At 52.1% G+C, this 15,491-nt stretch overlaps 1 protein-coding gene across 2 annotated transcripts; it reads left to right on the top strand.

Annotated features, from left to right (window-relative positions):
- Positions 1-11,372: 11,372 nt before the first annotated feature.
- On the top strand, positions 11,373-15,278 carry LOC119107000 (abasic site processing protein HMCES). 2 transcript variants are annotated; one of them, XM_037230345.1, is made up of 7 exons: positions 11,373-11,412; positions 11,692-11,843; positions 12,270-12,370; positions 12,669-12,760; positions 12,996-13,086; positions 13,805-13,921; positions 14,176-15,278. In XM_037230345.1, the coding sequence occupies exons 1-7, from the start codon at positions 11,393-11,395 to the stop codon at positions 14,698-14,700; spliced, it is 1,098 nt and encodes a 365-aa protein (XP_037086240.1). In that variant the 5' UTR covers positions 11,373-11,392; the 3' UTR covers positions 14,701-15,278. The 2 variants fall into 2 exon arrangements, with proteins under 2 accessions (XP_037086240.1, XP_037086239.1); XM_037230344.1 differs by having other exon boundaries at positions 12,663-12,760.
- The last annotated feature ends 213 nt before the right edge of the window (positions 15,279-15,491 follow it).

The following is a 15,491-nucleotide window of genomic DNA, read 5'->3' as shown; positions in this document are numbered from 1 at the left end:
GTAGCGCACCCGCTCAGCCCAGTCCATTATGACTCACAAGTTGAGCGGGGCTGTAAGTCTCGGCCGGTCCAGCCCCACGGATGTGGCGAAGCTTAGAGGACACCATGTACCGCAGCTGTTCCGTCGCCCATGTGATATAGTATAATGTATTGTGTCATCGAATGGAAAATTAATGCATCAAAGATGGATGGAATACTAATGAGTTGGTGGTTAATTGGCTCAACCGACGGCGTCATCGCTTGGATTCAGACGCACGATGGGTCTCGTGAGAGGTGATTATCAATGCAGCCCGGTACACAGCTTTCTCCGAGCCCACCGAGGCCACCGCTCCAAACAGGTCACTCCTCAGACCTCACTCAGAGGGACACAACAGCTGGAGAGAGCAGGTCCGACACATTCAGGCTGTATGCACGGCCTGAGCGCGCGAGCTCAGCCGTGAGAGAACTCCGAGCGGACAAGCCCCTGGGTTGGTCGACATCTTCCTGACGAGGACAGGGTGAGGGAACGAGAGGGCCGGGGCCTTGGGACTCGCACCCGCCCGCTTCCTGTCTGGGACAGCCAAGTCGGGTGTCCCTATCTGCCGAATGGTCCACCGCTTACCCGTCGGGAACAGCCAGCCGGGTATCCCTATCTGCCGGATAGTCCACCGCTACCCGTCGGGACAGCCAAGCCGGGTGTCCCTATCTCCCGGATAGTCCACCCGCTACCCGTCGGGACAGCCAGCCGGGTGTCCCTATCTCCCGGATAGTCCACCGCTACCCGTCGGGACAGCCAGCCGGGTGTCCCTATCTCCCGGATAGTCCACCGCTACCCGTCGGGACAGTCAGCCGGGTGTCCCTATCTCCCGGATAGTCCACCGATACCCGTCGGGACAGTCAGCCGGGTGTCCCTATCTCCCGGATATGTCCACCCGCTACCCGTCGGGACAGTCAGACGGGTGTCCCTATCTCCCGGATAGTCCACCGATACCCGTCGGGACAGCCAGCCGGGTGTCCCTATCTCACGGATAGTCCACCGCTACCCGTCGGGACAGCCAGCCGGGTGTCCCTATCTCCCGGATAGTCCACCGATACCGTCGGGACAGCAGCCGGGTGTCCCTATCTCCCGGATAGTCCACCGCTACCCGTCGGGACAGTCAGCCGGGTGTCCCTATCTCCCGGATAGTCCACCCGCTACCCGTCGGGACAGTCAGCGGGTGTCCCTATCTCCCGGATAGTCACCGCTACCCGTCGGGACAGTCAGCCGGGTGTCCCTATCTCCCGGATAGTCCACCGATACCCGTCGGGACAGTCAGCCGGGTGTCTATCTTCCGGAGTCCGCTACACACGACATACGAATAATGAGTCTGTCGCGAATGGAGGGGGACAGATCAGCCATGGTGGAAGTCATTGGGGTGGATCGGGACAGGTCCTGGATCGTCGTTGAGTTTTAAGCGTGCAACTATCACATCTCCGATGTTATACAAGTACGCGATTATCCAGTTACAGATGGCATGCCTGTTGAAGATGACGCCTGCTGTCTTTGTTTTTGTTATGTGTAGTTTTGAATTATTAAATAACTCGCAAGCAGCCGACAGAGCACCCGACGTGTGGCGGCGGCCCAAAGGACAGCTGTCACTGAACATATGCTCAATCTGCAGAAGGCATTCATTGAAAGGCGCTTGCCACAGTTATTTTCCTTGGAACTTTCCACTTCTGTCAATGTCAACCCACGTCAGCAGAATTCCATCGGCTCGCCCAGATTCGCGGAGGCTTAGCAAACCGGCAGAAACGTGTTTTTAGCTAGTATCCAAGACATCTTACGCATCACTGAAGCTCAGTACCAAGTTAAATACGACAGTTGATACATCGTCCTGCATGAATAAAATAATCCATCCAAAGAACGGATCACACACAATGTTCAAGGTTACAATTGTACGATGTTGCAGGCAAAGGCAGCAGAAAATTGTTTTGCGATAGTTCACGTCTTGTCGTCGATATATAAAATAATGCAGACGGAGTGACACGGGAACTTTAGTTAATGACAATGTATCTTCAACGAAGGATCACGGTGCAAACCTTCTTGTGTCTCTCCGGTGTTTATCTTCTAGCCACACGCCTTTATCAGTGATTTTTTTGGCTGGAAATGTGTCGCAGCGACTTAAAAACACGCTTGTAAAACCGCATAATTTGATAAATCTGCGGTTGCCTGGTCATAGGCAAAATTATGTTTTTATGGATAGGCACTAGGCCAGATCTTTTCTTGCGGAAACTTTTCAAACTTGCTAAAAGTATTCGGTGACATCTCTTGCGCGGACGCGACAAAACAAACTTCTACACCCTTGTAATGTCACTGTTAATAGGCATGCAATATTCACAGAGCTTACTTATAGTATTTACAGAGCTTACAGAGCTTACATACCTCAACGTGATCGAAGAGGATGATCCTTGAATGTAATGATCCTCAAAGCCCGCCTTGCTCCACGCAGCACCGATGTAAACAATAATGGTGTAGTCGGCATCCAACGCCCTTGACCGATGCACATTACTCATTCCCAGGCCTAGTGTTTTCCTAGACTTTGGGTGAACGAAAGGGAGATGAAATGGCTCGGACAATATCTTGGTGACTTTGAAGGCCACGTGCGCACTGCTCTCCCACCATGGCATCTTCCCCCAGCACGCAGACATGAGGGCAAAGCTTGAGAGTCGCGGTGCCGTGACAACAATTTTCACATTCACGATCGAAGGGAAAGGTTTGACCGCACATTGTCACACAGACCACTGAACCCACTGCGACAGTCATGTGGCAACGGCAAGAGAACCGACCGCGACAATTCGTTTCACACCTCCAGCAATAAGCCGCAGCCACTGACAAACCTCGACGTTGTCGTCGTGTCTCCGGGCACCGCACCCTTCACATGCGTCAAACAAAAGCCACACATTGGCGGTTTGGATGGTGTTGGTAGCTTGGTGGTAGGGTTGTTGGTTTCTCTAATGGTGCCGGCGTTGTTGTGCCGTTGGTGTTATTGATGCTGCGGGTACTGGTGCTGGTGGTGGTGGTGGTGGGTGTATGGTGGTGCTGGTCGTACTGATAACGGCGCGTTTGTCGCTGTGCTGGCGGTGTAGTGATCATGCTTGCGGCTAAACGATGCTATGTGTTGACAGTTGGCGCTGGTCGCTGTGCCATCGCAGGTCGAGGCACTTCGGTGCTGGCGACCCGCCGGTCCCCAGCCATCACACGGTGTCGGCGCGGGCTCGGCCGGCCATCAGCGGTGTCGGCGCGGGCTCGCCGGCCATCACTCGGTTTATCGGCGCGGACTCGGCCGGCCATCAGGCGGTGTCGGCGCGGCTCGCCCGGCAATCAGGCGGTGTCGGCGCGGGCTCGGCCGCCCACCACCCGACGGCGGGCCGGCCGCCGTCTGCCAGCCCCGCTAGGTCCCGCCGACCGTATGACACAGGTCGGCCGCGGCCAGCACGACTGCGGCCGTTACAGACGACCAGCCTCGGCGACAGTCTGGTACCATTCCCACGTGGACGGCTCTGGGGACAGGCAGCCGGCGCCGCGACAGAGGCAGGCGTCATCAAGCCGTTACCGTAGCCGTGACTGTCTGGCTGCAGCCGTTACCGTCGGCGCGGCGCCACTAAGTACAGACGGGCTGCAGAAGTCAAGCGAAAAGCTGCTGCAAGAGCGGCTGGGGTCGTTGTCGCCAAGCGGAAACAGCTGGCGAGTTTGAAAACCGGGCGGCTTTCGCATCATGCCAAGCAATAATGATGCAGCCTCCTGATAACGTGGCAAATAGAGTTATACATTTCGAGCATTCTCGCTTGTAACAAGGTGCTGCTGGACGCCAGTTACGGCGCAGCCATAGCTGGTAAAAGGTTATGTTATTGTCACCGGAACTGGCCCGGTATGGCCATGTGCTGCCGGCGGACGGTGGTCACATGACGCGTGTTTTCCTCGTCCTGCCCCGTCGCCGGCCCCGAGGTTCGGCCCGGGGCTCCCGACGTTCGCGGACGCGACTGAGCGCGAGGGAGATGCAATACAGTCTGAGCTAACAGCTGAATTCGCCGGGATCGGCAGCGAATGAGGAGGCTGAATGAGGCGGCGCAGTCCGCGGCATGGTTTACAACAGAAAACATGAACCGCAGTGAATCTGAAGAAGGGTTCTGAGTGTGAACAATTTTCAGCGCAGCGCAAACCAAAACTTCCTCAGCCGGTAGAACAGGATAAGTCCATGATTCTCTGATATGGTCCGTGAATGAATATCACTTTAAGGCCAGTGATAGCGATAGCTGTAACGAGATCATCAGCATCGCGGGTTTGTTCCTGGGCCGACAATGTAGAAGCAGCCCTGTATTCTCGTAAGCGTGACGATCATTTTTGCTCTCAGTAAGACCACGCTACCGTACAAGCGAACTCCACAAAAAGGCAGTCCATGGCCATACTTACACAAACACCAGCACAGACAGGCATCTTCATATTCAGGCATTCAGGCCTAGCTTTGCGCGTCACACGGACGTGACGTCGCACCCTCTCCCAACACATGTAACGTCTGCACTCCGTCACAGCATGGGTGCACCATGCAGCGGTGCGGTGGCCTGTACCTGCCCGCCCACCAAGGTCCTGCTGCAGTTGTGGGCCCTCACTCGATGGCTTGTGCGGCTTCAGTCAGACTCCGTCACAACATCGGCGGCTGAAGTCCGCGGAGAATAAGCTCTCCCATTGGACGCTCTCGAGGCTTTGATCGTGCCCGAGCCCTTTACTACTTTGTTAACGATGCACCTGTCGAATGGTGCCTTGCTCCATGCCTGTATGATTCATATTCTTTGCATTGTGTTGAAGCCTTATAGCGTGATGCCTTCACAACCTGGGGAGGCATGGTGACCCTGCTATGTCCGAAAAACTCTCATCGATTGGCGTATCGAGATATACATACATACACACATACATGTATGCATATCGTCTGAGTACGAGATGAGCATGCATCAGTGTGAGCCGACCCCCGAGACCTGACCGCAATGAGTGGCACCGATGGTGACATAACTGGGCGCTTCATAGTCGGATGTTCCCTGCACCGGGCAATGCAGGCTCGCCACGACCCAGGACTCGAGCGGCACCCTGCCTACCTGTGCCGACTCCATGCTGGATGCGGCGCCGTCGGCGGTCCCACAGAGCTGTTGTGACGGCTGCGCAGGTCCCGTTACTACACGCCGGCTGACCCGGTTTCGACGCGTGTGCGCGCCGCGGCCACTGGCGGTGCGTGTGACCTGCGTGGGGCGGCCACCGGTCACCGGAACTCCGCCAAGTCTGCCCCTCCGCCGACGCCCTACGGCTCGGCACGGGGCCGTCACCACGCGCGCCGTCCGCCGTCGGCAGCCTGTCCACACCGCGCGAGTCAACTGGAGCACACGATCGCGCGCGCCGCACCCCCACTCCTCGCCCGCGCTCCGCGACTGCGAGGCGCGGCAGTGATCGGCGAGGCGCGCGCGCGGCGCGGGCGCGAAGTACAGTCGCTGTCAACGTGGATTAGGACGATCTCTGACATGACGTCTCGTACATCAGGCGCCTGCCCTGAAAGGTCCTGGCGCGTACATGGCGGATCTTTGGCTGTACGCCGAAGGTTCTGCACAGACAGGAATAGGGGTGTCCGTAACCGTGACAGAATGTAACATAAGCCTTATCGCTCCGTCCGAACAAAAAAAAGAAAGAAAAAAAAGCACAAGATAAAAGCAAATTTCGCACCCCAGCTTTCGGTTTAGTTTAGACATGGGCCCTTCGACCAGTAGTGACTATTTCAGGGCTGTAGGATGAAAGAGAATGGCTAGCGATGGGACAAAACTCCATTCACCTATGAAATCCTCCGCTGAGGATGTCCTCTCGGTCCTCCGCACCGGGGAGCCCTATGTGAGGTAGGAGCTCGGCGCTCGGGCGGGGCCGACGCCACGACGACACAGACCCACTCATTGATGGCGCATGCAGCTTGCTCCGGACGCACGGAGCGACAGGACGATTTGAGGGGCCGCGAGCATGGGAAATAACGGCGCATTTCCTCAGCCTTTTCGGAGTGTGCCGTCGCCAGAGCCAGACGATCTCAGTGGTAGTTGCCGGACTTAGGTTAACTACTTTCTTTCCGAATTACCCCCGGCTCAGGCTCACACATAGCATGGGCAGGTTCCAACTATGGCTCCGAGAAGCGCGGCACGATTTCGATTGTGACTCCAGGCATACGAAACAGTTCCGCAATCAATTTCGATGGAGTTATTCTCGGCGGCAGCGGTTTCCGACATATCCGAACCGTCCATAAATTGCGTTACCCGTGGAGGCGGAATGAATATTTGTTGGAGCGTGGCCGGGGCCTGACAAGGGGAAATGGGCAGCATGGTGTTACACTCAGCTGTTGTTGCAAGGCGTGCTAAGACCGTGAGAAAATATTGCTAAACCCCCATAGCCAAAAGCAGTCGTCCGCCCCCCCGGCAAGCCACCGTCGCACGTTGTCATTTGTTTCTTTCCCGCGCTTCCCGCGATTCCCGCCATTCCCGGGCAAGGGGCAATGGACGCCACGTAGCCTCAGCATCTGAGTGCATCTTAAAGCCCCGAGGGTACATACATTAGTTGTTTCAAATCTCCAGCACAGCTAAGGGCTGAACGGACGCAATTTTGGGGGCACGTCATGCAACGTGACCAGGATGATGGGTCTTCACTAAGCGTAACCATAGCGTACGTATTACGTAATATATATACACCCAATATAGCACGTTTTTCAGTGAAGAGACGGTGAAGCTTTGACCTATCGCATGCTAAAACTGACTGACTGAGTAAAAACTGTCTGACTGACTGAACGGCTAAAACTAACCGACTAAAAACTGACTGACTGAGACTTAACTGCCTGAGTTAACTGTTTGACTCCATACTTGATTCAAGTTCGATGGAATTCGTCGCAATCCTAACCACAATCTGATAGCTGTCTAAGAAACCCTCATAGATGCATCATTTTAACATTTTGTTGTCGCATCAGATTGGACAATTCCCCAGCAATTGCCTTTGCTGACAGTCACTGCCTGCCTTTTTGACCTGTCATAGGTCAACGACCTGACGATGTACATGTATCTTTCTATAGCTAAAGATCCTTTATTCAATTGCCTATAGCTATGCAAAGCTTTGTTAATGCAGCTGGATGTTTAACCTCCCCATAGACAGGCATGCTTGTCGTTTATACATAGCTGTCCACAGCGGCGCATTTTCGCGAAATGAGTTTGGGGAGGGGGGAGGGCGGCTGAACAGTAAAAAAGGCGAAGCCTGCCTCAAAACATGCCAACATACAGGTTTCTCCACGGATTTTGCCGGTTTTCTTCCCAAAGTTGGAAAACGGGACTGAAGCCTCCCTCCCCCCTCCAACTGAACAGGGTACTACACCCTGGCTGCGTATCTGCCAACGCTAGGAACGGCTTCGCTACGCTGGCCGGAAATCATCATGGAAAACCTTCGGAGGGGAGGGATCAGTCTGACTCCTCACCCCTGCCGCGTGTTAATCATAAGTAGGCATGTGACGATCCTTTTAAAGGCACATGCGTTTTCTACACCACATTTACAGTAAAGTCATTCCAATCGCTGTTTGTGCAATGCATTTTAGGCATCAACCGGTTTGGTTTTAGCTTAAATTCCGTACAAATATTAGTTAATGTAACTCGGTGACGTCGAGGCAAAAATTTTAGCTGAAAATGCAGTGGGGCGCCAAAATGTGACCAAAATTTTCGCGCGCAGTTCGCTTGCCACGGAAAATCTTAGCTTTGAAAAAGTATGTTTCTCGTCTATGGCTCTGCGCCTACCAACACGAGAACCTTCCCTCCCCTAGAACCTTCTCTCCCCTCAAAATAAAATCGTGGCTGCTCGCACCACCAGATGAAAATAATAAGTGCTGAGCTGACAAACGGTGCATTAAGCTTTACACACCTGGAGTCATCAGACATCCAAGGGGTTGTAAGGTTAAAGTGAAAAGCTCTGAAGTACGGGGATGACCTAAGTCCTTCACGATTAACCTATTGACGTCCCCCGTCAACCAAAATACGTGCCGCCTCCCATGGTTGCCACAGAAGTGCGCTGCCGTCACCCTAGGACGGCCTCTTTACTTACTGATCGGAAGAGGCACGTGCGTCCAGTGCCTGCTCCTTGGATCCACCTCTGCATGATGGCTATTCTGCATACATCAAAATGACGTTCCACTTAAATTGAAGAATATGATAACCTTATCTTGTAATCTCGTCCAGTTAGGGCCTAGTGATTGAAATATTATCTTGTGCTAACCAGGGATCGAGTTACCATGTCCCATACTGATACGGATCTCATGGTCACTAACAGGAAAAAGTCGTACCGCAATAAGCAGTAGCTTGAGGCTGGATTGCCGTTGACTGCGTTTCCGTAACGCAATAAGCAGCAGTCCGAAGCTGTTAGCCATTGACCACGCCCTGTGCTGGCACAAAACTCTGTGCCCAACCAGAAACCTTTCGCATACCCAAAGATGACTGACCATATCTTACGTTTGCCCGGAAATGGAAGCGGCGAGCTGCGCTGTAGCCCGTCACGGAACATGGCCACCGAGTCCTGTGTTGAACTGATCGACTGGACAATCATGCCAACAGTCGCTGTGTCTTCATGTTGGCACAAAATATGAGTCAGCACGGTGATTTCCGGGTCAGCGCGATCATTCCCGGGTCAGTGCGGTCACTCCCGGGTCAGCAGTATCACTCCCGGGCCAATGCGGAGTTTTGGCCAACCAGCCCCGGGGTCGGCTTACTGCGGGGAGCTTTCACAGACCCTGCATTATATATGCGTGCTGTGCCGGTAGTGGAGAGGGGGCATTCGACCCCACTGTAGCGTTGTGCTGCCTCCCTCCCTCTCCCTTGGGATCCGCAGGGATTTTTTCACAGACTCCTCCAAGAAATTGGCATGCCCTCCCCTCCCTCTTAAGGACTGCGTACCACTGAGCATTGATTTTCCGTCCCTGAAGTCGAATTTTGGTGGCAGCTCTGACCTATATGCGCTCGCTCGGCTCCTATATCCTGGAAGATGTCCACAAACAACAGAATTGCCAGGGATGCAAGCCTCTGCTAGCGGAGGAGGTTTATAATAACATGACCGATTCGCGTAAAGCTAATTTTAGGGAATCCAAAAGCCAATAATTCAGATCCCCTATGATGCTCACCGTGACGCACACTTGTCGTCCGTGCCCTAGTGTTCCGCACGCAAGTTTTTCATCTAGGATACCAAAATCTCCCTCTCCGCGATAATTTTGGGCTACCATATAGTTACAGTTCCGACGCAGCAAGGACGGAGGTGATCTATATTGTTTACAAATACACACGCTCAGCATTCGCAAGCGCGAACGTGCACGTTGCCGGCGGGGGTCCAAGCGGTTCAAGGTATGTTAGTCTGAGGGGTTTTGAGTAAATGAAGTTAATTATTATTGCAAAGCGGTGGTATTTGAAATTCCTACCGATAGAGAGGCACGCATCCTTTGTTATTCATTTGATCCGTAGCCTCACGGTGCATGTTTGACGTGAAGCATGCTGAAACACGCTGTGGTGCTGTGCCAGCGTTGTAAATTGGTATGGTCCAATGTAAGACAGGTGGTCTGGATAACTGAAAATGGTATATCAGCATCGTGTAGTTCGTGGAACAATAAGCAGCCTGGTTTTAGGGTATGAATGTGCCTATACCTCTGAAGGAGGTAATTGCTACTCACTGTGTTTTCATGGAGCAAGATGTTACGGACTCACAAGGATTCATAGCATCCATTCTGACTTCATTCCTCAGTGGGCTGGTTTGGGCTAGTATGATAAGTTATCATCTTAACTTTTCTTGAACAGGTCTTGTCATTTGGAGGCCCTTTAAGGTAATAACATAACATACCAGTCTGAAACTTGCTGGAATAGTATAACAGCTTTCTACCAACCAACATCTTAACTTGCTAAAACCAACTTTACTTCTTGGACTCCATTTGAGGCATTAGAATGAAGGATGAAGTGGATGCTCCTTAATTATTTGCCTGCCCAGCTGGACATTTGCATAAAAGAGAAAAATCATGACCATCAATTTACCATAAATCCCCCAGATGTTGCATGGCTTCCCTGCCTTGTTTTTGCTGTCATAGCAATCTAGTAATTCCTATCTTAATTACCATAATTTCCCAAGCATATGGAAGCATTTCTTTGGAAAATGGGTATTACGTTTAATGACTGATTAAATGTCTGACTTTAGGTCAGATCATGTCACAAGACCTGCTATGACCTTGAGTCATTTAAAAGTAGCACATCTGGCACCACACAAATGAGTGTTCATGACATATGATATTGAATTATGAATCAACACTATGTTTGGGCCATAAATCCGCTGTTTCTTCTGTGGTATGGTAGGTGCGCAACAGGACTTTTTCTCAGTTAATCTCACCCAAATCGTAGCCAGGTACCTGCTGACTGGAAACGGCATCAGGGACACCATTGTTCACCTTTCGCTTCTGAGCAAGACACTAGATATGTTCTAACGGATCAAGTTGGAGTGGATATTTCTGAAAAAGGACGTCAATCGACATCAAAGCGAAGCGAACAGCACTGGTCTTGTCACGCCAGGAAAAAAATCTGTGCTGTCGGCTAGACCCTGAATCATTTCCCTCGGTCCATTGGTCCATTGGTTCAAGAGCTGTTGTCAGACACACGTTTCCCCAGTAACTCGAAGGGGGCAACTACCACAACCATTGTCATGAGGTTATGACGCACGTTGGAGGAGACCGAAGGATATCTGACGAATGATACACGGGATTCTCACTAGCGAGAAACAACCGCTAATAGTTATGTCGAAACCCAGGGCGTCGTGATCACCAGACTTCGTGTCGAGGGCTAGTCCCTGTTTTTATGCAATGCTGAACATGGTTGTGAACAAAGCGGAGCTTGTTCGGATTCCACACCCCTCGCTATGGCCGTTGTGGCCGTCATTCGGCCGATGACCGTCATTCGGCCATCGGTCATCATTCGATGACCTCGGATGATGTCCCTCTACTTGCGCGATATAAAGGGGATGTAATCTGAATGGGATCGGCGTCACGGTGTGAACATACCGAACTCACGCAGACGTTATCCGAAATGCGATTTGCTTTGGTCGACCTAATTTGCTAGGTTAACCGTAGCTGATAACGCGAATGAAGCATGTTGATTTAGAGTCGCAGGTAAAGTTGCCGTCCATGTTTGTGCTCAAGCACATCGGTTGTGAGCGCGGTCTTGTCTGGAGCAGCTGGGACAAGGTGTGACTTGCTGTGACATTACGTGTGCCTTTCCACCTGGCGCTTGGCCTAATAGCGACATTGTGTTCTCGGAATACCTTCCCAGGGTGCACGAGACCGTCACCAACGACGCAGTCCGCTGCAATGTGTGGACGAACTGCTTGGTAAGATTTGTCCCTTGTTAATTTATTCGTCAGCTGTGATAAATGCATTGCGAAAGCTTAGCTTGAGGTTATTTTGCCAGAACCTCGGACGCATTAGATATGTCAGAATGGTTCCATAGGCTGTATAATGAAGCCATGTGAACGGCTTGTCATTCTCTCGTGATGGGTCTCTTCGTACCGTGTTCTATATACATCCTAGCGTTTAAATTCGCTGCTGTCTTTCGGTGAAACACGATTGAACGTAGATATGCATCAGGCTATATTTACCGATGTCCTCAGCACGCTGCAGCCTGACAGAGTGCGCAGCGCCTGCGGCTATGTCCCGGAAGCGGAGCAGAAGGGAGGCGGCGGCGGGAAATTCCGCAAAGCTCGCTGGGTGGACCAGCCGGGATCAAAGGCGTATCACCCATCTTATAATATTGCTCCTACGGGTATGCCCCATGTTTTCGATAATGAGTGTAATCCAATAGAGGTCGGTGACGAAGGACTTTTCCTGTGGCATACGCATTTAATATCGGAGGGCTTTGTAAGTTGCGCAGCTTGTGACCATGCCGTTATTGAATTAATATGTTTCGTTGTTACCTTTTTGCCACTATTTTCCCGATGGATTCGGCCCATTGCTCAGTGGTCCTCAAATTGTTGAGAAGCTTGCTTTCCGAAACTGGGCGGGGACTTCATGGTCTCATAATTTTTGTTCAATGGCAAGGAGGATTCTTTCAAACGCTTCATTCCACAAATCATATAGGAGGTCGTTTTGCGCACACTCAGTGGCGGCCCTAGCAGCAGGCCTGGGTCCCGTCACCCCAGCCTTTCCGCTCATCGGGCGGTGCGCTGAAGGCGACGTGTGTCTGTTTCAGGCACGCTGCCGGTGCTGATCCGGGGACAGCACGCCGGCTGTGCCGACGACGAGCGCGTGGTGATGCCGATGCGATGGGGCCTGGTGCCCTTCTTCCACAAGGTGCGGCGATTGCCGTTGCTTGCCTGTCTGGTGTTGATAACACGCGATAAGGGAAATGCTGGTGTGTATTTTCCACGCAGAATGCGTCCAGATATTAGGTCCCATAAAGGTGGCATACCCTAGATAAAGCTCCAGGTAGAGTTAATTGTTGTATGTGCGGATGGTTATGGGACTATGGCCACGGTGCCGTAGTTGATGCTCTTAAGCAGACTCTTGCTGGACTGGGAATAGGCAATTTCATTCCAGGAGATGATAATGCAAGGCGTAAAGCATGACAATAATGCATCTGCAGGGACAGGTGGCAGACATGAAGCTTTCGACGTTCAACGCTCGCTCTGAAGAGTTCCTGAAGAAGTCCATGTTTTCCCACCCCTTCAAGAAAGGTCAAAGGTATAGTTTGCGTGTCATTTTCTATTTGGAACTCACTGGATGCTGTATCACTATATCACATTGTATCACTTATCACCGCATGGTCTTTTGCGATGATCTAATGTTGGTGGTTGTATACAACTCTAACCTCATCTGGTGGTGAAGAACTTTGACCTATGGAAGTTTTAATCAGTCTTATCATGTTTTGGAATCAAACTAATGGGCTGGTGCTTACCTAACTACGTGCGATTTTCAGATGCGTCGTTGTTTGTGATGGCTATTACGAGTGGAAAAAGGACGGAGCTGGTAAAAAGCCGTACTTCTTGTACAGTGAACAACGCAAAGATGTAAGTAACAAGTAGGCTTTAACCCAGCTAACTATTTTATACTTCGTGTTTTCTTGGTACCACATGACCCGATCGGGAGGGGGAGGGGGAATGGATTAGCTCGACAACATTATATTAGGTCAAATCATTGCCTAATGGAACATTGTGGAGCATAGCATACTTCCGTTAGAACTGCAAGGTTGCGAACTTTTGGCATATGTTGCCCAGAGTCCCGCTGGCGGTCAAATTGGAACGAAACGCGGTCAACTGGAATGCGTTGCTGTCGCAGACGGTACGACATTCAGCAGCCAACTGTGTGGCCGGGTGACACTGGCCGCGCACCAGGGTAGTGCACCAATGATTTTTTGATCGCTCGTCTCTGCGCTACTGGGCAGTCTCTTCTAGTTTGTTAAGCCGCCCCCGCCCCCCTCGTCCTGCCTCGGGGAAGAAAACCTCGTGTGATCACGTCATTCAATGCCACAAAATCAATCTAGCATTGTTCAAAAACTTAAAAACACCGAAAGTGCTCAACCCCACGCATTTTTTTGCTGAGGATGGTATTTTGTGGCTGAAAAATAAGCCGTTTTGTACAAGCTCAAACTTGCCCAATTTCGTCTACAGTAGTATGAATACGTGCCCACACACGTGACAGTGATATATGCATCGGATAAACTCACCATTGGCTTGTAATAACGTGTAGCGTTTAAGTATAGTTTCTTTAACTAGACACGAATTTCAGTGGGACATTTGCACCAATGTGAACAGCCTGGATGAAGATGACCTGTGGAGTGAGGCCGAGGGATGGAAGGGGCCAAAGCTCACAATGATGGCTGGCATATTTGAGTCATGGAAATCGGTAAGTCATTCTCCTGTGACAATTTGGTATGAAAGTTTCGCCTTTTTTGAAAAAAATCGTTATGAAAGGCTTCTGCCTTTGGACTTGTCCTGTACTCGAGAAAGAAACTGGTAGCTTCCCATTTCCGTAGTTTCATTTTGTTTGACGCGGTCTGTTAACGACTTTCGGCGTTGTCTTTTGTAAGCTGTGATTCTAAGCGTCGCACGCCGTGAGTTTCGCGCACGAACAGCATCACGATGTGATTGTGGTTTCAGGACGGTGACCAGCCGCTCTACAGCTTTACCATCCTGACCCAGGCGGCCAACTCGCGCCTGGATTGGCTTCACTCGAGGATGCCGGTGTTCCTCGTCACGCCGGAGGCGGTGCGGGACTGGCTGTCGGTTGGGGAGACGTCGGACGAGACGGCGCTGGCGCTGATCACACCTGCGGACTCGCTTGCCTGGCATCCTGTGTCCGCGGACATCAACAACGTACGCAACCAGGAGGTAACGAACAAGCCGCTGGACGAGACCAAGCGCTCGGCGTCGGCCGGCTTCATGGCCAACTGGCTGGGCAAGGCAGGCAAACGATCGGAGGGGCAGCAGGCGGCAAAGCCGCCGGCGGAACAGCGGGAGCAGGAGGCGAAGCCGGTGAACCTGCCAGCAGAGCGGCAGGAGCAGGAGGCGAAGCGGCCGGCGGAGCCGGGGGAGCCGGAGGAGCGGGACGTGGTACAGCAGGAGCAGGGGACGAAGCGACCGGTGGAGCAACAAGAGCAGGAGGCCAAGCGCAGCAAGCAGTGAACTGTCGTGGGCAGCGGGTAGAGCGGGGACTGGCTTCCCGAAGAGGACTGTCGGAAGTGACGCGTCGGGACGTGTGCCATACCTATGGCATATCGTCCGTTCTTTGTTCAAGGAAACGCCGTTACAGCAGCTTAGAGTCAGACGTTAGCGCAGTGAGGGCTGTCACAGGTTCCAGCATAGGGCATACCATATGATCATCGTTCAGACAAATACTGGGGCTGCACCGCACTCAAACTGAAGCGTAGTGCGGCGGCCATTCTCCACTATCAGCATCGTTGAGTCCTGTGTCGCCATTTTATTATGTTGTTTTTTCGCCAAGCGAATGTTAGCGTTTCCTGTTTGTAGCGCTTTTCTGCTAAACTACGACGGAAGTGACGCGTAGTTTAGCAGAAATATTTTGTCCATATTTTTGGAAGAATAGACAGCAGCTGCGGCGGCCTGACGGATGAGAGGAATTTGTGAGATGCGCGGCAGTGTGGGACGTGTTGGCCATTGGTGCTGACATTTCGTTCCCGGATCGTGGATCACTTAGTTTTAAGTAATTTGTAAACGACCCAGGAATGCCACTACTCCGATCTACGGGCGGGCCCCCTTGATAACAGTGACATGCCCGGAACGGCCCGCGTTTCTCGAGCGCGGTGACATACATGAAGTATCCTTTCACCGGCTTAGATACCGTGGCTGTCTACGCCCGGTGGAAAAGGCGAAATAGCCTCACTCTGATCCGCATGAATGCATTTATTAAACCCCGCAAACTACATGCACACCATCCAATGGCGTACCGTCGTCTG

Source organism: Pollicipes pollicipes, unplaced genomic scaffold, assembly GCF_011947565.3.
Source record: "Pollicipes pollicipes isolate AB1234 unplaced genomic scaffold, Ppol_2.1 Scaffold_6578;HRSCAF=7798_pilon_pilon_pilon, whole genome shotgun sequence".
NCBI classification, from domain to species: domain Eukaryota; kingdom Metazoa; phylum Arthropoda; class Thecostraca; order Pollicipedomorpha; family Pollicipedidae; genus Pollicipes; species Pollicipes pollicipes.
Note: the sequence above shows the minus strand (reverse complement) of the source record. Positions and strands in the feature narration are given on the sequence as shown.